At 44.9% G+C, this 25,994-nt stretch overlaps 1 protein-coding gene and 1 pseudogene across 1 annotated transcript in view; both read left to right on the forward strand.

Moving 5' to 3' along the window:
• The window catches only part of FARP1 (FERM, ARH/RhoGEF and pleckstrin domain protein 1), a 304,106-nt gene that overhangs the window by 184,036 nt on the left and 94,076 nt on the right, over positions 1-25,994 (forward strand). The window contains exon 3 of the mRNA XM_040267369.1: positions 16,146-16,250. Coding sequence (XP_040123303.1) covers positions 16,146-16,250 — 105 coding nt within the window. The remainder of the gene's footprint in view (positions 1-16,145; positions 16,251-25,994) is intronic.
• Positions 14,021-14,121, forward strand: LOC120883422 (annotated as a pseudogene).

Here is a 25,994-nt window from a genome sequence, read left to right on the forward strand (position 1 = left end):
TGCTGGGGCGGCGTGGTGGCGCGGGGTGGAACTGCCCCGGTGCTGGGACGGCGTGGTGGCGCGGGGTGGAACTGCCCCCTGGGACTTTGTTTTGCATTGTAAGGACTCTGGCTTTTACTGTGAGTTTTGAACAGAGGAGTGACAACATCTAATTTAGTCGATTAATTGTTTCTAATAGAATGGACTTGAGAAGCTATTTAGGAATTATTTATGTATTTAATGAGTCAGATGGTAACCAGAAGTGACAGCAGTCAGAAGCAGCAGGGAAATGGAAGGAACTGTCATGAAAAAAAATCTCAGCAAGGCATTCAAACTGGTGAATTTGAGAGGAATGCCATAAGAGGGTGAGCTGAACGGTTTCCAGATTTGTGAGTGCCACAAATGCGTGTGAGGTGTGTGCTCTTTAGAATCCTGCGGTACGGGAGAGGGCAGGTTCCATCTCCAAACTCTTCATTTTTGTGTGAGTCTCTGGGGAGGCCTGGGAATAGAGAATGCGAACGATTTGATGTCTCCAGGTGAACCTGATCTTCAGGGTCCCTTTGGAATCATTGCTATACTGGAATTAGTTCCTTAATTACATCTAGGATGGTGATCAGCATTCCTTTCTATTGAAGTTTGTAAGAACTTAAAGAATCTGTGTGTGAAAATCTTGTGTGTCAGCACTGTGGTACACTCAAGGAGCTTGTTGTCTGATACGTAAAGAGAAAAATGCATCTTATTCAGACTTTCAGTCCTTCTAATAGACGTTAGTATTTTGAGATGTGCTTTCTGTAATTTTGTATATGTATTTGTAAGTTTCTTTTGCTGAAGTCTAGGGCCTGTGTGCTCATATTTTGTCTTACTCTGGCAGCTTGCTGGCAGGAAAGGATTGTTAACAACAGTGAACGCATACAGTTTTGGGGTTTTTGTTTTTTTGTTTTTTGTGTTTTTTTTGCTTTTTAGTATTTTCCTAGTTTATACATCAATCTTCTAATATCAGTGGATATGGATTCTCCAACCCCTCATCAGAAGATAGCTGGAGGGTTTCCCTGGTGGTCCAATGATAAAGAATCCACCGGACAGTGCAAGGGACACGTGTTCAATCCTTGGTCTGGGAAGATCCCACATGCTGTGGGGCAACTAAGCCAATCCCCTGGAGCCTTTGCTTTGCAACGAGAAGCCACTACAATGAGAAGCCGACAGTGCATTGCAACTAGAGAGTAGTCCCTGGCTTGCCACGACTAGAGAAAGCTCACCCGCAGCAACGAAGACCCAGGCAACAATATATATATTGAAAAAATCAGATAACTGGAATATAAGGGCAAATAAGAATTTTGTTTTGTAATGGTGAATGTGTCGTGAGGCATAAACATGCTCTTAGAGGGAGTTTGCAATAGCTCCCAAAAGTTGGAAATAACTTGGGAAAGGTTTCCACTAAAAATGAAGGTTAATGGTTGACTATGATTTACTGAGTCTCTGCTGAACACTGGCCCTGGTGCTTGGCACTTGATGTGTGTTTCCTTCCTTTAGTTCCCCCAGCCACCTCTTGCCAGGACATTGTTCCTCCGGTGCTCAAAAGGGGAGATCAGTGTCCAGCCTGGGCCATGCAGCCAGGCATCGTAGTTGTAACCTGACTGACACCACAGCCTGTGTTTTAATACATAATAGTGATAGTTTTCATCCATTGGAAATGTCGCAAATGTTAGATTCCCCTCTGCCTTTGTGGTGCAAATGCTTTCTATGGTCCTTGCCTTTTTCTTACCCCTCATCCCTAAACTTAGCAGTTCCTTCCATAGATTGTCAGAGCTAAAAAAAAATAAAATTTCCCCATTTATTCTTATGAAATGCACCAAAAATGAACATATAAGATTTGTCATCTTTTATAGCATTTTTAAGCATCCAGTTCAGTGGCAGTGCACCCTTCGCCACCATCTAGCCTCAGATCTCCCTCCTTTTGCCCAGAGTGAGCTCTGTACCCGTTAATCAAGGTCCCCACTGACTCCCTGCCCCTGGGGACCTCCGTTCTACTTTCGGCCTCTCAGATATGTATCTTGTATTTTTGTTACCGACTTGCCTTGTTTGACTTGCCTTGTTTCTTTTCCATAAGTCTAGCACCTCTGTGCTTCCCATTCATCTGAGCTTTCCAGTTTTTCAAAGGAGAAGTCCTAGCTCTTCGCCTGAAACTCTGACCTCCTTGCAAAATACATAAACCTGGGGCTAGGGCCCACCCTACCCCTGTCACTTCCACAGTTAACAGACTCTCAAGCCTAAGAAGAAGATCAAAAAGATGGGGAAATAGTAGTAGCAGCTAGTGGGGAATGAAAGCATTGAGCCCTAACCACTGGACCACCCAGGAATTTCCCAGAGCCGAGGATTCTTAGAGGGTGCAGAAAGCAATGTTTTTGCCCTTTGATTTACATATGTTTAAAATTGGAAAGTCTCTGCGGAAGAGATGATTTTAAAATCCCTCTTCAAGATTGAGAAAATGGTTAGTTTTCATTTTCTAGAACTAAGTGGGGTTAGTTCTTCCCACTAACTGGAAAACATTAAAAATGTTTTCTGCTGAAAGTGTCTGTAAACCTACAAAATGATTTTTCTTTCACTTTACATTCTTAGAGGTTCTCCAAGAGATTGGTTTTGCTGTGTTGCAGAAACACAATTGAAGAGCTGTCTGCACATGAAGAAACAAACGAGAACCAAGAACCACAGGGGTCATTTGGTGACTTGGGTTTACAAAGTCTTTACCTTTCTGTTAAAATGTTAAGCTAAATTCAATCAAATATCTGCTTTTCTTCTTCCTTTGGGGTACTAATTTTGGAGGCTGCTGCCGCTGCTGCTGCTAAGTTGCTTCAGCAGGGTCCGACTCTGTGCGACCCCAGAGATGGCAGCCCACGAGGCTCCCCTGTCCCTGGCAAGAACACTGGAGTGGGTTGCCATTTCCTTCTCCAATTCGTGAAAAGTGAAAGCGAAATTTTGGAGGCTAAGGTATGATATTAGGTGTATTTTCAGAGAGTTTAGGCACAAGGGGCTGAATGCACTTTTGAGGTTTAATTAGACCATCGAGTCCAGGGAGACAAGCACCAAACTGCAGAGACATGAGAAATAGGTGAGCATATTTCTGCTGTTGGAAAGGGTCCAGTGCTTTTTCCTTAAAACCCACTGGTTTACACTTGCCTCCTTCATAACCTGTGGGATCCTTTGTCGAGGGTCTAGTGGGTATTTAAAGAAACAAAGTGTCAGTAAATCTCAAACTTTTTCATTTTCATCTACTCTGAAAAGTGATTGAAAGACAGTGAATTGTTCAACATCAGGGGCAGACAAACCCTGCACTATGAGTAGCCAATTTCTCCATCAATATTTTTCTTTTTTTGTTCACATATAACAGGTTTGCATGAAAGCAGTAGAAATCCTTCACCTTATGTGGACACGTACACACACACACACGATGACACACACACACACAGACACACACACACACACGATGTCTTGGGGTGAAGGAAAGTGGGCAGTTTTAACGTAGCTGAATTGCAGCAAAATTGCTGAAAGGACCCTTTCTCATTGCAGCCCAGAGCCGGGACTCTGAAACCCAACCTGAAGAGTGTTTAATGAGCACTCTAAACGCGGGGGCTCAGTGCAGAGGGAACAGGAGCTCAGTGTGGGCCCGCCAGACGCCATGCCCACCCTTGGAGCAGCGGTGCCAAGGAAGAATTAGGCGTTTGTGCGCCCAGGAGATGGGCCGGCCTCCACATTTGGCTCCATTCTCCCAGAATGAAAGCCTTGTCTTGGCTCCACAGACTCTGGTTTTACCGTTGTGGTTCCTGTTCTTGCTCTGCTTGGCATCTCACACCAGCGGAGATCACAGATCACACTATTCGCAGTCAAGGCTGCCACTGGCTCTGCTGTTGGGCTTTGAGTCATTTCCCTCCTCCCCTCCTCCTCTGTCCTCTCCTTCCCTCCCTCCCCTTCCCCCACCTTCCGCTCCCCCATCCTCTCCCCCTCTCCCCTCCCCCCCCATCTCGCCTTCTTCCATAGCCTCTTCCTCCCCCTCCCCCACCATCATAGCTAATACCTGGGAGAGCTTGCTTTGTTCTGGGTACTGTACTGTCGTCTGGTTTGCTATATACTGAGTTGTTTCATCTTCCCCACATCCTAGGAAGTGTTCTAGTCATGCGCCTATTCTACAGAAGTGGAAGCTGAGGTCCAAAGACTTAACACATCCCAGGTCACCGTGCCTGAAGTGGAGATATGGGATTTGCAAGAATGCACATGGCCCCTGAGTTTGTGTTCTTCATAATTTTATTACAGTTCTTCTTTAAGGCCCCCGAGGGGCTGGAGACACAGCATGGGAAATATCCCCCACATGTCAACTGTCCGATTTCTTGGTTAACTGAGGAGTCCTGCCTTTGCAGCAGGTCACTGCTGGTTTATGTGACACTCAGCCTGCCCGCAGGGGCTGTGTCATACTACGGTCACACTAACTATGTATCAGCCCGTGTGCCATACTGACTGGCCTGGGTGCCCCAAGTTACAACACTGGCAAATGCAGTCTCTTCCCTTGGTTTTATCAGCACGTTTTCTCCAGGACAGTTTGTGCCCTCAAAACTGGGCTTGGAAGTCTTAGAGGAGAAAAGAGGGAAATACAGCCTTGGGAGCAGATTCTCTGAAGCTGCATTGGAATCTCAGCTCCACAGTGAGCATGCCCATGGTGCCAACTCCATGCCCTCTAGCCTGGAGTGTCCCTGGGGTACAACTTAGGTGTGTCGTGGGGTGCAGAGGCACCCATCCACACACACACACCCACCCTGGGGCAGGGGCATCTTCATTGACTCCTGCACACAGACATTATTAGTGATATCCCATAAGAGGATATGGTTGGGACTCTGTTCTGGCTTCTAGCCTACCACCCAGAAGTCCTGAGCCCTTCCAGTTCAGTAGGCTTTGTTTTTCTCATTAGTTTTGGGCTTCCCAGGTGGAGAAGGAAAATGGCAACCCACTCCAGTATTCTTGCCTGGAGAATCCCATGGACGGAGGACCTTGGTGGGCTACAGTCCACGGGTCACAAAGAGTTGGACACGACTGAGCAACTTCACTTTCACTTTTCATTAAATGGTGTTTTTCCCCCATAGCAGTAAGTTTGAATTAGTGTATCACTATGCAGTTACAGGAGAAAGCAATGGCAATCCACTCCAGTACTCTTGCCTGGACAATCCCGTGGACGGAGGAGCCTGGTAGGCTGCAGTCCATGGGGTCGCACAGAGTCAGACACAACTAAAGTGACTTAGCAGCAGCAGCAGCAGGTGGCACTAGTGGTTAAAAAAGAAACAAAACTCAGCTGGTAAAGAATCTGCCTTCAGTGCAGGAGACCTGGGTATGATCTCTGGGTTGGGAAGATCCCCTGGAGGAGGGAATGGCACCCCACTCCTGTATTCTTGCCTGAAGAATCCCACGGACGGAGGACCTTGGCAGGTTACGGTCCATGGGGTCACAAGGAGTTGGACACGACTGAAGCGACTTAGCACGCACACACGCTCATTACTTTTAGAATCCTTTGTCTTTCCTAGTGTTCCCAAGTTTTCCAGTGATTTGCCTTGAAATAGATTACACTCATTCATTCTGCGAGATACCCTCTGACCCTTTTTCAGTCTTGGAAACTTCCTTATGTTATTCTTGCATCGTCTCCCTTCCCCTGGGGTCTCTCTGTTGCAGAGGTCCCAGGGTTGCTTCAGTTACTGACCCTCTAAATGCTTTACCTCCTCCCCTCACTCCCATTCATTCATTTGTCACCTGGTCTGGTTTCCAGGAGAATTTTCAACTGTGTCTATCTTTAAACTCTCCCCATGACATTTTAATTTCTACTCTGCTTTTTTTTTTTTTTCCTTCTAAGAGCTCTTTCTCGTTAACCAAATACTCCTTTTTATAACCTCCTGGGGTAATGTTCCTTATAAACTCTGAGCTATATGAGGATACAAATTACAGTGTTTTTAAAAGTTTTTAACTCTACCCTGCAGCAGCGGAAGTACCTGGCTTCTCCCACTCCTGACCTTTTGGGGAGTTCTGCGGAATTAGGCTGCTCCCTTACTGCCGCGTCTCTTCTCCTCTGTAATTAGGCTGCAGTTTGCTCCTCTGTCATCTTCTAGAAGTGGGGAAAATCTGTCACCTGCTGTCTGTCTTCTCATTTTATCTGTTCTATGAATTTATTCCTTGTTTCATTTCTTTACTTTTTTTTTTTTAAGCAGGGTTTCTGGGTATTGTGGAGATAAGCTGCAAGGACTCAGTCTGCCACCTTTAGCCACATCTTCTTTTATTTATTGCCTTTTGGCTGGGCTTCCCAGGTGGCGGCGCTAGTGGTAAAGAACCTGCCTGACAATGCAGGACATGCGGGAGACCCGGGTTCGATCCCTGGGTCGGGAAGATCCCCTGGAGGAGGAGTAGGCCACCCACTCCAGAACTCTTGCCTGGAGAATCCCATGGACAGAGGAGCCTGGCAGCTACAGTCCACAGGGCCACAGAGAGTCAGACAGTCTGAACACACACGTTTTTGGCTGCGCTGGGTCTTCGTTGCTTCCCACGGTCTTTATCTACTTGTGGAGGGCGGGGGCTGCTCTCTCGTTGTGGTGCTCCCCTTTCTCTTCTTGGTGGCCTCCCTTGTTGCGGGCACAGGCTCTAGGGTGTGCAGGCTGCAGGCTTCCGTCGTTGTGGTTCGTGGACTTAGTTGCCCCGTGGCGCATGGAATCTTCCTGAACCAGGAATCCAACCCATGCCCCTGCATTGGAAGGTGGATTCTTAATCACCGGACCACCAGGGAAATCCAAGTATCATCTTCCCAGTCATTTCTATTAGGCACAGTCTGGCAATAGCCTTGTAAAATTTCTAAGAAAAATGTATTTATGGATAGATCAGTGAGTTCCCAGGGGATTTCTTGGGTTGTATTCTTGGCCCTCTGCTTCATTCAGTGGCAGCTCCTGGCTACATGCTGGGGGGCCAGGAAGGGGGAGCCCTGGATGGAGGGCTGGGATGGGGAGAGCGTGTGTGAGCTGGGTGACCTCCCAGCCTGGACTCTGCGTCTCCCCACTCATGGGCAGAAGGGTCCAGAAGAGAATAGGATATAAAAAGAATTTTGATCATAGAACGCAGCTCATATCTAGACCAGCACCGGGGCTTCCCTGATAGCTCAGCTGGTAAAGAATCCACCTGCAATGCAGGAGACCCTGGTTTGATTCCTGGGTTGGGAAGATGCCCTGGAGAAGGGATAGGCTGCCCACTCCAGCATTCTTGGGCTTCTCTAGGGGCTCAGATGGTAAAGAATCTGCCTGCAATGCCAGAGACCTGGGTTTGATCCCTGGGTCGGAAAGGTCCCCTGGAGGAGGGCATGGCAACCCACTCTAGCATTCTTGCCTGGAGAGTCCCGTGGACAGAGGAGCCTGGCGGGCTACAGTCCATGATGTCGCAAAGAGTTGGACAGGACTGAGCAACCGACAGCACAGCAACAGGAAAAAGAGGAACACCTTTTAATAATTAGCAGGAAAAAAATCAATCTCCGCCTATCATTAGTCTACTACTTAATGAGTTTATTTGATTTTTTGAGTTGGAGGAATGTTCAAGGCCAGAATGTTTATGTTATCCTCAGTCCACTTATCCTGTTATTTCACACTTATCCTGTTATTATTTCACTATAATCTCTTCATTTACAAGGGACAGTGTGGTTCATCATGTAACTGTGTGATCTGTGCCCCCACGTGCCTGAAAGGTCAGGAACAGCCCCATGGAAGGTGGCTGTATGAGTTGGATAGTACCGCTGTAACAAAGAACCACAAACTGGTGGCTTGAAACATCAGAAATTTCTTCTCTCGCAGTGCTGGAGGCTAGAAGTTCAGAATCAAGGTATCTGCGGGACCGTATACCCTCTGAGCCTCTGGTGGGGGCCTTGGCTCACCACCGCATCGCTTGTCTCTGCCTCGGCCATGACGTGTGTCTGTGTCTCTGTCTTCACACCATCTCATAAGGACGTTTATCATGTTGGGCTAGGGCCCACCCTAATGACCTCAACTTCACTCAGTCACCTCTGCAGAGACCCTGCTTCCATTCACAGGGACCACGAGTTAGGACGTCATATCTTTTTTTAAAAAAATAAAAGTATTTCTAACTTTTATTTCTATTATCTTCAAAATTACAGAATTGCAGTAGTACAAAGATGTCTCAGATACTCTTGGTCCAGAATAACGAATTGTTGATTTTTTGTGAACAAACAAATCTCTCTTTCCCTCTCACTCTCTCTTTACACACACACTCAGATCAGCATTATTTTTGTCTTAACCATTTGAGCAGTAAGTTAGATATCACTTTTCACTTTATTCCTAAATACTACAGATCTGTTTCCTAAGGACAAGCACATTTTCTTACATGAACACAGTATGGTTATCAAATTCCTGTATATACTATTAAAGTTTACCTGTATATACTATTTTACAATTTACATTCCATTTGCAAAATTTGTTAATTGTCCTAAAGTTGTTTTGTTTTGTTTAAAGCAGTCTTTCCTCCTTATCTCAAGATTCTATCCAGGATCAAACTGGAACCACATATTGCCTTTATTTATTTATTTTTTTTTACCATCAGTTCACTTTATTTATTATTTATTTTTTGAGACGCATTTCAGCACATAACAGTAGATTTGGTATTTTTTGCTATGGTTGAGTCTCAAGCTTGAAGTTATCCCCAAATGTAAATTGGAGCCAGAGCCCTCCAAGAGGGCCAGCCCTGCCTGGTGAGTGAGTGAGTGAGTGAGTGTTAGTCACTCAGTCGTGTCTGACTCTTTTCAACCCCGTGGGCTGTCTGTCCATGGGCTTCTCCAGACAAGAATACTGGAGTGAGTAGCCATTCCCTTCTCCAAGGAATCTTCCCAACCCAGGGATTGAACCCGGGTCTCCTGCATTAGGCGGGTTATTTAGCATCTGAGCCACCAGGACAGCCCCATGTCCATGTAGCAATATGACTGGCACCTTACTCTCAAAGCAGAGGCTTTGCAGCATCCCTGAGAGCTTCTTAGAAATGTATACTCTCAGGGCTCACCCCAGCCCTCCCGAATCAGTTCCTGTAGCTTACCAGGGTCCTCAGCTGATTGCTGGGCCCACAGATGGGAGAGGCTCCACCCTGGTCACTTCCAGTGGAATTCTAGGGCAGAGGAAGCGTACCCGACTCTGGACTCTGCCCTTGGGGAGACGGGCACACGCCCAGCAGCACAGAGATGGGCTTTCCATCCCGCGACCATGCAGAGACATGCCCGTGGGGCTGGGAAATAGGACATCCTCCTCACTGTCAACCCGTCCCCCTGCCCTTTACTCTATCAGCTAGCATTTCCCCATCACAGTGGAAGCTACGGTACCAGAGAACTCATGTTCCGTGCCAGGCTCTTTGCTACATACTTTGCAGTCATTTTTATTTCTTTCTCCCATTGATCCTAAGAGGTCGACAGCATCTCCAGTCTCTTCATGGCCCCACGTACCATGGGCTGAATGGTGTCCCCACTTTCCGTAATTTGTTCATGACCACCCCGACTCCCAGTGGGGCTGTATTTGGAATAAGGAGGTGTCGGTAGGGCCAAATGAGATCATAAGGGTGTAGCCCTGATTGCATCCTTCTAAGAAATGACATCAGAGTATGCGTGCACTTTGCGTGTGTGTGTGTGTGTGTCTGTAACTTGGCACTTATCATACATTCTAATTTAGTCGCTTTGTCGCTTTAGTGTCTGACCCTTGACTCAGAGACGTGTTGAATTGATCTCCATTCCCTCGGCCCCTAGCACAGTGGCCTGTATGTGGCTACTCACTTGACCAATGTACCCCAGGCTTCTTAAGCCACCGTAGCTATTAATACCTCCACCCAGCCGTTCAAAACCTGCCAAAGAGGCAAGAGGAGAATTTGCGGTGTTCACAGTGCCTGCATGGAGGGTTAGTGGGCTATGGAAATCTGAACAATGTTCTAATGGGTAGTAATGGTAGCAAAAAGGGGCCGAGGGCTTTGAGAGAGCCTTTTCCTCTTGCGGGAGAAGAGCATGCCCTGGTTGTCATGGTTACGTTAATCCCAAATGAGAGAAAAACAAAACACTTCCCAGAAACCGCTCTCTGAAACCTCAGCAGACGCACATTTTGTGAACTTGGTCAAATGTTATCTCCATCCATTTCCATCTATGAGATTATTTCAGCAAGGCAGACGTTAGCTTCTATCAAGTGAGGTGACTCCTTTGTTCAGCCCTGCGGAGGAGGTGAGGAGGGTGTATAAGACACTCCCAACCCAGAAAGAATTGTCTTTATTCTTTTAGAGGAGAAAGAAAATACTTCCTCATAAAACCTGATGTGACAGAAATAACCTGAAGGCACAGACATATTTTAAAGGCACAAAAAACCAAAGCGACTTTGATTCACCATTTTTAATAGCTTGAAGCTCTGTGTGAATTCGTATTATTTATTATTCCGCACTTCGTTGCCAGACACTCCCCAAGAATATAAACCTCCTCCTAAAATTTAATTTTATAGGATTCCATGAAAAGCCTGTTCAAAATGGAGAAAGCAGTGGGGACGCCAGTAAGCAATCAGCCACCTTATTTGTGCATCAGATAAAATTCACATGCCTCTTAGAGCATAATTGAAAGTAGCCAATAAGAAAAAGTGATCAAAATTTGATTATGTGGTTTCACTAATATCCAGTTTGTTCTCTCAAATATAACATATAATGACTATTTGGTTTCTTCTCTGTAAGGAGTACGCTTCTGGACTATTTCAATCCAGACTGGCCATGTGTGGGGTCGGCCAGACTCTTACTGAGTTTCTTAGAGGCTCTGGGAGTCTCAGAGGTCTGGCCTCTCAGCCCCAATAGAAACACTTCGGAACAATTAGCAAAACATTTATTGTAAGGTCCCTTTCATGTTAAACCACTATTAACATGTATAGGTTTTCAAACGATGCCTGTGTGACGTGGTCTTCCTTCCTCATATATGATCATTTGTGCAGCCGTAAATGTAAGTCTGTGTTTCTTAAAGGAAGCCACTCTTTGAGAAAGTGCCTTTACAGATGAATGTTCTGAGCATCTTTTCTTTGTGTTCTGACAGCTTAATCTGTGCTTTTGCCACTTTTCCCCACGTCCAGACTGTATTGACTCACTCACAGGTTTGTTTTAGCCGCAGAGGGCTGGTGGACTTGTAGGTGTTCAATCCCATCATCCGTCTAGTGCAAAGCCTGCCCCAAGTTCACAGTTTGTGGTTACTTCCAACAATGTTCATATCATGCCCTTTGTTTTTTTGCCAGACAGGTAAAAGAGCCCTTTGTGCTGTCAAATACTAACAGCCCTTTCGTCGGACGCATGGATAATCGCTCATCTCACCCATGTGATAAGGCTCTTCGCAGCCACTCACCTTGAGCTGGGCCCTACCGCCCTCAGTGTTATTCTAAGATCTAATGTAAAGGAAGTGGATTCTTTATTTTGTTGTTCTTAAAGATAGTTTTTAAACAGGCTCTGTTGTGAGTAACCCTCTTTGATCATTTGTAGATATGAATACCATCCTCTGTTTACTTTTTTTTTTCCCCCTGGTCTTTTTCTGCATTGTTAAATTTTGGTAAAATGAACACAGCAAAAGATTTACCATTTTAGCCATTCCTAAGTGTACAATTCAGACTGTTAAGTACATTCACAGGGTTGTACAACCATCCATTTTAGATTCCGTGGTGTGATTTTTGAGCAGAATTACTTATAATGTGAAGTTCAGACCTTGGAGACAAGCATAAAGGAAGGATGCTGATGATTAATGGAGTGAATCCACTATTGGAAGGAAGGAGGGGATGACTTTTCTTAAAGAACGTGGATGAAACTTCTCTGGCTTCCCTTCTCTGAGGTGCCACCTCTGAAACTGAATTCAGCTCTGGGTGCATTAATGAAACCCAGACATTTCTACATTAACTCTTAGAAGAGAATAGGGTCCCTAACAGAACTTTGCTGTTGTGATGTCTAGAAACATTTTAGGCATAGCTGCCTGGTGTGCTTTGAGACATTAATGCCATGTCTATTTTCCCATGCAGTTATCATGTACTGACTGCATTCCAACCCTTAGAAATACTTTCTAGTAATGCTACATACTGGCTTGCCTTATATCCCTGAAGATAGCCAGTGTTGACGGGAGAATTCATATAATGCATTAAAGGTCTCTATTTTACAGGCCAATTTTAAGAGCTATAATATCAGTCAAGTGAAAAGTATGAAAGTGTTAGTCATGTCTGACTGTTTGCGACCCCATGGACTGTAGCCCACCAGGCTCCTCTGTCCGTGGAATTCTCCAGGCTAGAAAACTGGAGTGGGTAGCTATTCCCTTCTCCAGGAGATCTTCCCAGGGATCGAACCCACGTCTCTTGTGTCTCCTGCATTTGTGGGCAGATTCTTTACTGTCTGAGTTACTAGGGAAGCCCAAACTTGAAATTAACGTCTCCCTATATAAAAACTGGGGTCCCATTGAAAAGTCATTTTGTGTCAAAGATTTGTACAGAGTAATAAATTTTAAGGAAATTTTTAAGACTTGAGACAAGACTTATATCATGTGTTAACTAGATTGACTCCAAACATCTATTTCCAGCCTCTTATTATTACCAGCGTGTGCTCGGTATGGTCACAAAAATCCCTGTCAACTCCGCCAAGGACCTAATTCACTGGTAATACTCTCTCTCCTTGGTATGTTCCACCAAATGCTTAGTTGATCATCGTTCTATAAAGGTGTCCATGGTATGCTGATTTCTGATTTTTTTAAACTTGTGTAGACTTTCAGCGTTGAATTGTAAAGTCTCATTTCCCAGCCCCTGTAAATCCAAATGAAGTTATCAGATTCACTTAGTTCCAGGAATTCTTTGGAAGACAGTGAGTGCTTGCCAGCTGGTCAGATAATCGGTGCTGCGTTTTAAGACAAGTAGGAAATGTCAGGAATGGTGAGAAAGAAGAATTGTGAAACTAGAATGTGGTCTTCTCTTAAAAAATAAACTTAATGATACAGGAATTTCTCTACAACTTCTCAGCACCCAACACATTCCTATCATGGTTTTATTAGCTGGTGTCTGCAGATTTCTACTGGATGGAGAGGAGGCCCCTGAACAAGGAGCTGTGTCTAAGTTCTTCATGTAACTCTGTGGAGGCAGGTGTGAGAATTTGAACCCAAGGACCCCATGGGCCTGCCTAGTGAATTCCCAAGTGCTCTCAATATGATATTGCTCTGCCAAGGAGGTGGGAAAAAAGATTGGTGACCAGTAATCCATGCAGCTGTTAACAATGGATAAATGCAGGGGTGTGTGTGTGTATGTGTTGGGTGGGGAACTTCCCAGGTGGCTCAGTGGTAAAGAATCTGCCTGCCAGTCCAGGAGACAAGGGTTTGATCCCTGCGTCAGGAAGATCCCCTGGAGGAGGAAATGGCAATCCACTCTGGTATTCTTGACTGGGAAATCCCATGGGTAGTGCGACCAGTTCTTACGGTCGCAGAGTTGGGCACGCACGTGTATGCTGGATAGGGTGGCGGGGATCTGTTTGATTGACACGAATGGGGTTTACACACCATCACGTGTTAGTTGTGCCAGCGGGGTAATTGAGACGATTCTCCCAGTTACCTTTGGACCAGGCATTCAATGTCTAGAGCCTTGTGAATTTGAGATTATGCGTGGAGACTGTCACGTGCCTTTAGATAGCTGAGAGCATCTTCTGAATTCCAGCGAGGAATATAGGAGCATAAAGTGGTGTCTGTTTAAAAGAGAGATTCTTTATCGCTGGCTCCTCAGGTCACGCTGTTGGGCAGCCTGATGGACGTGCCCGTCGTTGCGCTTGTCAGGGTCTGACTCTTCCTGCCTTTAGTCTCTTGGGTTACTAAGTGGCTCCTAAATTGCTCTGCTCTTCGCAGAAGGAAGGTGAAAGTATAAAACTAGTAACTGGAGATGACAAGGTCTTTGAAACATTTTTTCTTGCTGGGTTTGATCTGTGTGGTGGAATTGCACCTCTTTTGCAAGTGAGTCTTTAAGAATTGGTGTTCGCTTCAGCAGCACATATACTAAAATTGGAACGATACAGAGAAGATTAGCAGATTATTAGCAGATGACGCAAATTTGTGAAGCGTTCCATATTTGGGGAGCTTCCTTAGTGGCTCAACTGGTGAAGAATCCGCACACAATGCGGAAGACCTGGGTTCGATCCCTGGGTTGGGAAGGTCCCCTGGAGAAGAGAAAGGCTACCCACACCAGTATTCTGGCCTGGAGAATTCCATGGACTGTCTAGTCCAGACATGACTGAGTGACTTTCACTTTCTTTCCTTTAAGAATTGACCAGAGAGTGAAAAGAAACCGAGGCATATGATGCTAAGCTGTTGAGGGTAGAAAATGGATTCTTGCAAATCATTTCCCTTTCACTATAGACTCAAGGTATAGAATATGTATGTGTAATACGGATTTCAGCAGATGTTGAGGGAGTGCCAGGGACTCTGCCAGGAGGAACAGAAAGGTGACCACGTAGCCCAGAGTTTCTTTAGAGAGACAGACTTGTGGATGCTTAACTACATATTAATAGAACATGATGGAATGAGTGATTGTGTTCCTGTCTTCTTTCACTGGGCATTCTGGGTAAGGCGGTTAAGAACGCATAGCCTTAAAACACTCTATTTGTTCTTCTCTTTCTGACTTTGTCGTATGGCAGAAACCAACACAACATTGTAGAAAAAATTTTTTTAATTTAAATAAATAGAAAAAACATAACCTATGGCTTTTATGCTCATGAAGTCTAGATGAGCCTGTACAAAGTCTAGAGAAGAAAGCCATGGATTCTGCCACATTTTTTGGGGAGGGAGAGGACCCAGGGACACGCTTTCAGCTGTCACAAAGTGGGCATGGGATCCTAAAGGCTTCCATCCACACAAAACTGCACACAAATAATATTTGTAGCATCTTTAATAGTTGCTAAAACTTGGGCAACTGAGATATTCTTCAGTAGATGAATGGTTGAGCAAACGGTAGTCCCCTCAGGCAGTGGCATATTATTCGGCAATAAAAAGAGATGACGAACATGCCATGACAAGAATGTGGGGAATTTTAAATCCATGACACTAAGTGAAAAACACCAATCTGGAAAATCTCCATACTATATGATTCTAGCTATGTGCCATGGTGGAAGGGGCAGAACTGTAGACTATAAAAAGATCAGTGGTTGCCAGGGGTTCAGGGTAGGGGAAGGAGGAGAGGTGAAAGAGGAGAGTACAGTGGATGTTTAAGGCTGATGAAGCTCGCCCGCGTGATCCTGTGATGGGGGCTTTATGATGTTATGCCTTTGTCAAAACCCATAGGCTATAGACACAGTGAATCCTAATGTACGCTATAGTCTTCTCATGGTGATAATGTATTAATGTTGGCTCCACAGTTGTAGCAAATATACTATACTATTCCAATATGTCAGTAAGAGGAGACCCCGGGTGTGGTGGGTACCTGGTACACACGTACTCTGGGTATGCACTATCCTGCTCAACTTTCTGGAAACTTCTCTAAAAAATAAAGTGTATTTTTACAAATGTATTCTGTTGAAGTTGATTTTACAATGTTGTGCTTTCCCCTACCCTGAACCCCTGCTGTACAGCAAAGGGGTTGTTATACATATATATATATATACATATATAAACATATATATATACAATTCTTTTTCATGGTGGTTTATCACAGGATATTGAATAGAGTGCCCTGTGCTCTGCAGTAGGACCTTGCTGTTGTTCCATCCTCTGTACCGTAGTTCGCATCTGCTAATCCCAGACTCCCAATCCGCCCCCTCCCGCTCGGCACCCACGAGTCTGTTCTCTGTCTGTGAGTCTGTTTCTGTTTTGTAGACAAGTTCATTTGTGGAGTATTTTGCATTCCACACACAAGTGATTTCATATGGTATTTGTCCGTTTTGTAAGGGGCGTAGTGCCCTTACATTGGGGTGAGGAAAAGCTGGCAGAGGTCAGCCTGGAAGCATGAGAGCAGCATGGGGTGGGAACCAGCAGTGTGCACAGGCGGGGCTGGGGGTGCGGAGCTGTTACAGACCCTGTGAGAGGCCTCCTGCAGCGGGGGCCATGGTTTGTTTCTGTAGCTGCCTGTCTCTGAGGCCGTAACGCCTGCTCTTTTTGTTCCCAGCAAAGAGCCCCCGGGAAAGTGCTGCTGGATGCCGTGTGCAACCACCTCAACCTCGTGGAAGGAGACTACTTTGGCCTCGAGTTTCCCGACCACAAGAAGATCACGGTAGGTGATGTCCATGAGATGTTGCTGTTTCACCATCTGTTTGACTTAAGAGAGGGGAATAATCGGGACCTTTCTGGGCCTGACGGAAGTGTACACCAGAAGAAGTACCCAGGGAAGCCCTTGATGATCTGTCTTTGAAAGTAATGTGTGCACATGATGAGCAGGTCCACAGAGAGTGCGCAGTGCAGGCTGCCTCCCTCTCCCTCCAGGAGCCACCAGCACCGGTGTCTTGGGTTTCCTTTCTATAAAAGTCTGTGTATATGTGCACACAAACACATTTTTTGAAATATGATAATGTGAAGAAGCAACACACTGTTCCTATATCCTGAGGCCTTTCCTTTTCAGCACATAGAGTCTACTTCCTTCCTTTTCACGGCTTCATACTATTTCACTGAATGGATATACCATCACTTAACGATCTTTGCTGTAAAGGGTGGGATACATAGATTGTACTAAACTGTTTACTATTATGAATGATGCCCCAGTGAACATACTGATGCGTTCGTGTTCACATTCGTGGTCAAGCATTTATCTCAGTTCGGATCCAAAGGCACAGAATTGTATCATCTATGAGTTCAAGCCTTTTTTTTTTTTTTAATTTTTATTGGAGTATAGTTGCCTGCTTTAGAGTGTTGTTGTTGATCGAGCATTTGAAGTTTGCTAAATATGTCACGTAGGTCTTTGAAAAGGTTTCATTGACTTGATCCCAAAGTTTAGAATATAACTTATTGTGACTCTTTCTATTTTGGCTGATGGCACTTTCTCAAGGTTGAATCCTCGTCTGTCTCTTAAGAGGCACCCTTTTAGGGTGTAAATTTATTGACTGTATCTCTATTTACCTTTTCATTCAGTCCACACTGAGTGCCTAGAACTTTTGCTGGTCACTGCAGACCCACCAGGAGTGAGATGGAGAGAATGTAGGATCCAGGTGGGGCATCAAACTGAGTCTTTGGAGGAGGAAATGGCAACCCACTCCAGTATTCTTGCCTGGAGAATCCCGTGGACAGAGGAGCCTGGTGGGCCACAGTCCATGGGGTCATAAAGTGTTGGACACGACTGAGTGACTAAACAACAGCAATAACAACCATCAAAATGAGTCAGTGGCCAGTTCAAGACGTGTGGCACACAGTCCACTGGAAGCAGAGGGTGTGGGGCACTGGGCACAGCAAACGACACTTGTGTTCAGGAAATCCCTCCCAGATACTGCAAAACGGAGTCCTCTTGAGGCCAGTAGGAGTTGACCTGATAGGGTGTTCCAGGGAGGAGGTGGGGGCACCAGATGCCCAAAGCCCAGGTAGCAAGTAGGCTATTCAGGAACCTGCAGATGAAGCTGAAGGTTAGAGGTAGGTGGAGGAGGGCTCTGCTGAAGGTGGGAATGATAAAAGCCCTGAAAGGTGAGCAGGGAGCCGGGTCTATTTCAAAGGGCTTTCTGTACCATTACTACCCAGTAGCAATAAAATATGAGCCACAAACTTTATTTCAATTTTTCCAGCAGTTGATGTTTTAAAAGTTTATAATAAGTGAAATTAATAGCCTATTTAATTTGATATAAAACATCCAAAATCATTATCATTTCAACATGAAATCAACATCAAAACCTATGAATGGGCGATTTTACTTTTTTTTCCCTGCTCAGTCTTTGAATCCGATATATATGTGACAGTCACAGCCAGACCAGCTGTCTTTCAAGTGCTTGGTGGTCACGTGTGTGGGGACAGCACAGCTCTGTACTGACCTAATATGTCTGGGAAGCTGTAAATGCGTTTTAAAGAGAGTGTGACATGATCTGATTTATGGTGTAGAAAGAGAACTGTCACTGGATTGGATTAGGGGAAGACCGGGGGATCTAACATGTATCTAAAGATGGGCACAAACTGGGTTTTCTCAACATACTTCTAATCTCTAAGCCTTCTGGGATTTCCTGGTAGCTCAGTTGATAAAGAATCTGCCTGCAGTGCAGGAGACCCTGATTCAGCTCCTGGGTCAGGAAGATCTGATAGAGAAGGGATAGGCCACCCACTCCAGTATTCTTGGGCTTCCCTTGTGGCTCAGCTGGTAAAGAATCTGCCTGCAATGTGGGAGACCTGTGGATCAATGTTTGATTCCTGGGTTGGGAAGATTCCCCTGGAGAAGGGAAAGGCTGCCCATTCCAGTATTCTGGCCTGGAGAATTCCATGGACTGTATAGTCCATGGGGTTGCAAAGAGTCAGACATGACTGAGCGACTTTCACTTTCCCTTTCTAAGCCTTCTTGGCCATTTTCTGGTGCTTACATTAAATTGAAGCTGCCCTGACTCCCAGTCCTCTTTCTGATGTGACAGATGACCACAGAGGGGCCACATCTAATGCCACAGGCATTTATGCATCTAACAATTATTTGTGCCAATGCCAAGCCCAGCATCAAACTTCATACAGAAGAAGACACATGCTTTGAAGGGACAGCTTGTCAGCAATAGTTACTGTTTCCAGTCATTAGATGTGCCTGCTTAGGAAAGTTGATAAGGAAACAAATAATTATCATACCATGTAGCAAGTTCAGTGGAACATTGTTTCTTAGACTTGTTTTTGTATTACAGTAATGCTTCTCAAAACACCTGAAGATTTCTTCTCTCATTATTTCTAACAACCTGCCTGTGGTTTTCCTGACTCCAGTCTTATCCTATTCTGATCCTCCTGAAGTTTCTTTTCTCAACTGTAAATTGGCAGTGGTGAGGGTGCTGAGACTGGATAGCAAGAGGATTGTTCCATTTCTGGGTCAACCAATTAGCTATCAGCAGAGCTAGGATTCTAACCACATCTTCTGACCTCAGGCTTGGTGCCTTTTGTATTGGCTGTGGGTGCTTTCACTAGGGTTTACAAACCTGTTGATTTTTCAGAAATGACTTGTTTCAGCTTTTATCAGGCTTGATTTTTAGGATTTCACTGTTTGCTTATTATATTGTTTTTGAGTGTGTTCAACTGCAAAATTCACTAAACCCATTAATGACGGCTTAAAGACATAGAAGCTAATTGTTACAAATACAGGCCACTACCTGAGAGCTTACCACACATCAGAGTGCTCTAGTTCCTGTGGACTCAGTAGTGAACAAGGCCCACATTCTAAAGCAGGGAGCAGCAAAATCTTGTTTTTCAATGGCCAGATAGTGAATACTAGAATAGACTTTACGCACCAGAGTGTTTCCACTCCAGCTCTTCAGCTCTTCCTTTGTAGTGTAAATGAATGGGCATGGATTTGTTTCAGTAAAACTTTATTGTTATCCTTATCATCATTACCATTTTTTTCACTGTGGTCAAAAATAGATAACCACGAAATGTACCATCTTAGCCATTTTTAAGTAAGTGTGCAGTACAGTAGTGTGACGTATATTCATTGTTGTGCACCAGAGAGGACTTTCATTATATAAAACTGAAACTCTGCACCCGATCAACAACTAGTTCCTTTCCTCCCCGCCCCCAGCCCCTGGTGGTCACCATTCTACCTTCTGTTTCTACGAGTTTGATCACTTTAGATACCTCATGTAAGTGGCACCACACAGCATTTGTTCTTCTGTGTCTGGCTTATTTCACCTGGCGTGATGTCCTCAGGGTCCATCGATGTTGAAGCGTGTGTCAGAATGTCCTTCCTTTTTAAGGCTGAATACTATTCTGTTGCAGGCTCCATCACATTTTGCTTACCCACTCATCTGTCAATGGACATTTAGGTTGCTTTGCCCTTGCTTGTGTGAATAATGCTGCAATGAACATGGGTGTGTTGTCATTATTATTTTTAATACTACTGTCGTGATTATTACCTCTGCCAGGCTTCATTTGGGAGGCTGCTCACATAACTGACAAACCAACAGGAAGCTTGTGCTTCAGTCGTGTCTGACTCTGTGCAGCCCTAAGAACTGTGGTCCCTGCAGGCTCCTCTGTCCATGGGATTCTCCAGGCAAGAATACTGGAGTGGGTTGTCATGCCCTCCTCCAGGGGATCTTCGAGACCCAGGGATCGAACCCACATCTCTTTTGTCTCCTGCATTGGCAGGCGGGTTCTTTACCACAATGCTGTCTGGGAAGCTCAACAGGAAGCGTGGTTGGTCTCAAATGCCCAGACCTGGGCTGTCTGTCACTACTGACTTTGTTTATTTATCTGTATGTGATGTGTTGGAAACTAATTGTTCCCCCAAGGTCCCCAGCATGCAAGGTTGTGAACCTTTGTCCCGAGGTGGTAAGGCCAGGTAATTCGCGTTGCAGCTCAGCCTTCCACCCTTTTCTCATCATTTCTATCATTAAATAGCCCACATCAGAGCATTCTTCATAGTAAGGGTTTGAAAAAGCTTAAGCACTTAAGAATGAATGCATTCCACTGTCTAAAATGTGTTTCTTAAGACTGGGAATAAACCAGTGATAATTAGTAAGTAATCAATTGTGCTCTATGCTTAATTAGACTTGCCCCATGGCTTGTCTGTTAATAGAGTTGATTGCTATGGTTTACATGCAAGTCAGGCCCATGTTGTCCTTGAGTCCAACAGCTGACCCATGGGACTGCCCCATAGGAGCAGAGAAATCTTATAATCAGCTTTTTTTCCCCACCGTTGATTTGCCTTTCCATGGCAGGGACACTATGGATCTTAGGAACCAGGACCCTCTACGTAACATGCCAACTAGTGGGTACCTAGAGTCTGAAGGCTGGTAAAGGTCAGAGAGGTTGGTTGCCAGTGGACTCAGAGAGCTCACTGTCCTTGAACTTCTACGGTGTGCCATGCACTCTGCTGTTAACCTAAATGCACCTTGTTTGTTCTTCACCTTGTTCAGTCACCAAATCGTGTCTGACTCTCTACAACTCCATGAGCTGCAGCACGCCAGGCTTCCCTGTCCTTCACTATCTCCCAGAGCTTGCTCAAACTCAGGTGCATTGAGTTGGTGATGCCATCCAGCCATCTCACACTCTGTCGTCCCCTTCTCCTCCTGCCCTTAATCTTTCCCAGCATCAAGGTCTTTTCCAGTGAGTCGGCTCTTTGCATCAGGTAGCTCCAAAGTACTGAAGCTTCAGCTTCAGCATCAGTCCTTCCAGTGAATATTCAGGGTTGATTTTCTTTAGGAGGGACTAATTTGATCTCCTTGTTCTTCACCTTAGGGGTTGGCGAAAAGAGCCAGAGAATAAATTCGTTAGGCTTTGCAGGCTGTACCATCTCTGTGGTGACGACTCAGCTCTGCCACTGCCATGCAAAGCAGCCATGGATAATGTACATGGATGATGGCGGTTGGGTTCCAATAAAACTTCATGTATGGACATGGACATCTGAATGTCATAGAGTTTTCACATGTCATGAAATATATTGCTACTGTTTTTTTCCCCAACCACTTAACAGCCTGTGATTGCTCTTAGACTGTAGCAAAGCCAATCATAGGCTGGATTTGGCCCATAGGCCTTGGTTTACCAATCTCTGCTTTACAGCATTTCTCCAAGGTAGGAGTTTAATCATCCACGTTTTACAATGAGCAGATTCAGTGTGGACTGTGTGATCGTGAGTCACAGGCAGACCTGTTTCAGGCATTGCGAGTTCTCCCTACTTCACTTGTTGCTTTTGCTGCATCTTCCCGCTGCAAAGAGCTGTGCACACCAGGCAGCAGAGATGGGTGTGTATCTAAGATTTATCTTGTGGTTACTGGGGAGAGTGTGAACAGCTCTGTGTTACAGCCTGTAAATCTGTTTAAACCTTTGCTTTGTCATTTAGCAGCTGGGTAGATTCTGAATGTCTTTGATTTTTGTGCTTTATCTGAAAACTGGGATTAATAAATGACTATTTTACAAGGTTATCATGGGAATTCTTCAGATGCTTTATAATAATGAGCCCAGCAGAATTTCTGGCATAGCACAACACTCAGATATCTGTTGGATTTTCTTCTTACATTCTAGCTCAGAAACCGGTGTGGCTGGCTCACCCATCTTTCATGAAAGTGATGATGCTCAGAGACCTGATAAAAAATTTCCAGTTTTGTATAAATAAATACTGGTAAAGCTTGGGCTTACCTGATGGCTCAGTTGGTAAAGAATCTGCCTGCAGTGCAGGAGACCCTGGTTCAATTCCTGGGTCGGGAAGATCCGCTGGAGAAGGGATAGGCTACCCACTCCAGTATTCTTGAGCTTCCCTTGTGGCTCAGCTGGTAAAGAATCCACCTGCAGTGTGGGAGACCTGGGTTTGATCCCTGGGTTAGGAAGATCCCCAGCAAAGGGTGTCCACTCCAGTATTCTGGCCTGGAGAATTCCATGGACTGTAAAGTCCATGGGGTCACAAAGAGTCAGACACGACTGAGTGACTTTCACTTTCAAAGCTCAGGAAGAGTCTTTCGTTCATTTTATAATCTTCTTTATGCCAGGAAAAAAAGTTTTGCCATTGGTAGATGTCTTAGCTCAGGCTGCCGTAACAGAATACCAAAGACTGGGAGGCTTGAACAACAGACATTTCATTTCTCTAAGTATTAGAGTCTGAGATCAAGGTATCAGCATGATCAGATTCTAGTGAGGACTCTGTTTCTGGCTTGTCGACGGCCACCTTTTCACTGTGTCCTCAAGCAGCAAAGAGAGAGATCTCTTTTTCTCTTCTCACAAGGCTACAATCCTAATAGATCAGGGCCCCACCTATATGACCTCATTAAACCTTAATTACCTTCTAAAGACCCCCATCTTTAGATAGAGCCACGTTCTTAATTACCTTCTAAAGACCCTCATCTCTAGATACAGCCACTTTGGGGGATTAGGGCTTCAACACAGGTATTTGAGGACACAATTCAGTCCATAGCAGCAAGCATGCTTTCTAGGGCTTGAGGTCAGAGAGAGCACAGCTACTTGGGATAACAGCATCACTTACTGCTCCTTGTCCAGCTCTTCTAGGGTTGGACAGATATCCTTCATCTCTTAGTTGCAGCCTTGTGACCTTGCTTCTTCCTGGGGTCCTACGGGCATCTGAGACCAGGAGAGGCTCCTTACAGAACATGCGAGGAGTAAAGGGTAAAGAACATTGCAGGCTTAAGAACAGATGAAAGTTTGGGAAGCCAGCAGAGGTGGGGTGGTAGAGCAGCCCCGTGGTTCAATCTGACTGGCAGGTGACAGGGCAGGTCCCAGAGGAGGCAGAGCTTTCCTCCAGGAGAGAATCGGGGGAAGGGCAACTTGCTGGAAAAATACAGCTATGGATAATCTTCCATTTCTTAGACTGGAAGAAAGCTATCTGAGGTTTTTGTTTGTTACCATTTTGTGTTTTATTTAATAGGCTTCATTTTTTAGAAAAGCTCTATGTTTACAGAAAAATTGAGCAGAAAGTCAGGAGTGGTCCCCCGTGCTGTCTCTCCGTACACCATGTCCCTTCTTATTAACATCTTACTTTATTGGTGTGATAATACATTATTATTACAGTTCCACGTTCACGTTAGGGTTCATTTTTCATGTTGTACCTTCTGTAGGTTTTGACAAATGTACAATACCATAAAGAAGAGTTCACTGCCCTAAAAATCCCCTCTACTCTGTATGTTGAGCCCTCTCTTCCCTCTGAGCCCCTAAGAACCACTGATTTTTTTTCCTTCAATATTTTCCTATTTTCTGTGTTCTTGATGCTTCAGCATCTGGGGCCTCGCTGAACGAGAAAAGACTGCCCTTCCCGGAGCAGGCCAGTTCTTAGAGATGGCAAATGGTTCCCCTGCCAGCACACCTCCAACATGCAAGTGAATGAATCCAGAGCCCAAGGCCCCTCTTCTGTCTGGCTCTTAGGCTTCAGAAGACAGAATTCGTTTCCCATAATTATTCCAGGTATTAGACACCTAGAGATGGCCCGACACCCCAGAGCCCACTGCGAGGACTCAAGCTTCTCACCCTGTCTTAGCTTGCCTTTCCCCATGGAAACCACGGTAATGCCTCCTGCGCGTGCTTGGTCCTTGCCCTTTCTGCTTCTGACCCTGGTGCTTCCCCACGTGGCCCTGCACGCTGTGACGTGTCTCCTCCTCCTGGAGACCATGAGTAACAAACTCTCTTCTCAATGGCAGTCATCTCCTCACCCCACGGTATGTGAATAATGAAGACCCTCATCTTAGTTTGGGTAAAGAAAGAAATACAGGGAAATAGCTTTCTAAATGGATAGTCTTGAGAAGATGAAAGTGGAATCATAGTTTTGGGATCTTCACAAACCCAAGATCCCACATAGAAACAGCTACTTGGCAAAATCAAAATACCCATGAACCACATTTATGGCAAAGCTAGGTGTCAAAGTGTCAGCCCAAGACCCCGAAGTACAAGTAACCCGAAACAAAGCATCAGTCGGACACAAGGTCTTGTGTGCCGTATCAGGGCCTGTACAGGAGGAGATATAGGGGAGCACTAGGACATTCGATGGACCAAAGAAGGGAACCCTCAGAGAGCCCCTGGAAACCACTGGGGACAGTCTGAGAAGAACAGTGGGAACTGTGAGCTCGGAAGAGGCTGGATCAGTCCAGCTCCAGTGAGCTGGAGTAATTAATCTTCCAGGACAGGCCACCACTTAGGAGAAACTATGGAGAATGGAACTGAAATTGAGTCAGGTCAGGACAATAGAGAGAAAGAATAGAGGAGGGAAACAGAGCCAGGGGATCTCAGAAAGCAAGCCACCATTAAAAAAAAAAAAAAAGCATGGCCCAAAATCAATAGAAGAGGAAGCTCTGGGAGGTTAGGAAAGCTACCGTGACCCATACCTTCTTCTCAAAAGGTTAGGAAACAGTTTCCACGTAAAAATGAGCAGCATAAATGTATCACAGTCATATTTAAAATAACACCTTAAGTGGGTTGTTCCCAACACACCATGTATATAACCTTACCAAAGGGACCAACTGGATGCAGCTGCCAAATTGCTCTCAATACAGAGAACAGAGGAACATGTTGAATGATACCCTTGAGTATACGCAATGTGCAAAATCCAGACTCAGGGAAATTCCACAGATCAACAGATTTACTATAAAGAAAAGAGGGATAGAAGAAGAACCTGTAGGTGAAAAGACGCTTGAAGGACATTTTTGAAAATAAGGAAGAAAAGCACTAGTATATAGAGATATACCACTTGATGAAGTGAAACATCAAGAAATGTAGATGGTTACTGTAAAAATCTTAATAGTGTTGCCTTTTAGAAGGAGGGGGTTGGTTTTAGGATAAGATGGCTGATTGGCTGACAGAGTCCTATTTCTTGGCTTGGTTGATACAATAATTCACTAAGCTATACATTTGTTTTCAGTAGTTTTAAGCACTTGTATGTTATTTTAGACAGCTTTAAAATGAAGGGAAAAAATTAAAACAGAAGAAACAAACTACAGATTAAAGGAGGAATATCCAATTAAGTAGCCAGAATGCCCAAGTGAAATCCTTTGAACTGAATTTTTCAAAGCTAATGCAAATTGAACAAATGATTTTAAATTGGTTAAAACCAAGTAATTGACATGTTATGAGTACCATGCCTAAGCTCTACTGCTGAGCTCTTTTTTAAAAATTGAGGTTCCCAAAGGTTAAATTTTTCCTCCAGGCTAAGGTCCTCTGAAGCCCCAGGCATTGCATTATAATAATATTCTTAGTTCTTTTTCCAAAACTTTCCTTTGCATACATGCATGAGTGCTAAGTTGCTTCAGTCATGTCCGACTCTTTTTGACCCTATGGACCTGCCCACCAGGCTCCTCTGTCTATGGGATTCTCCAGACAAGAATACTGGAGTGGGGTTGCCATGCCCTCCTTCAGCGGATCTTCCCAACCCCAGGGA

The sequence above is a fragment of the Oryx dammah genome, unplaced genomic scaffold (assembly GCF_014754425.2).
Source record: "Oryx dammah isolate SB20612 unplaced genomic scaffold, SCBI_Odam_1.1 HiC_scaffold_24, whole genome shotgun sequence".
In the NCBI taxonomy this organism is placed as follows: domain Eukaryota; kingdom Metazoa; phylum Chordata; class Mammalia; order Artiodactyla; family Bovidae; genus Oryx; species Oryx dammah.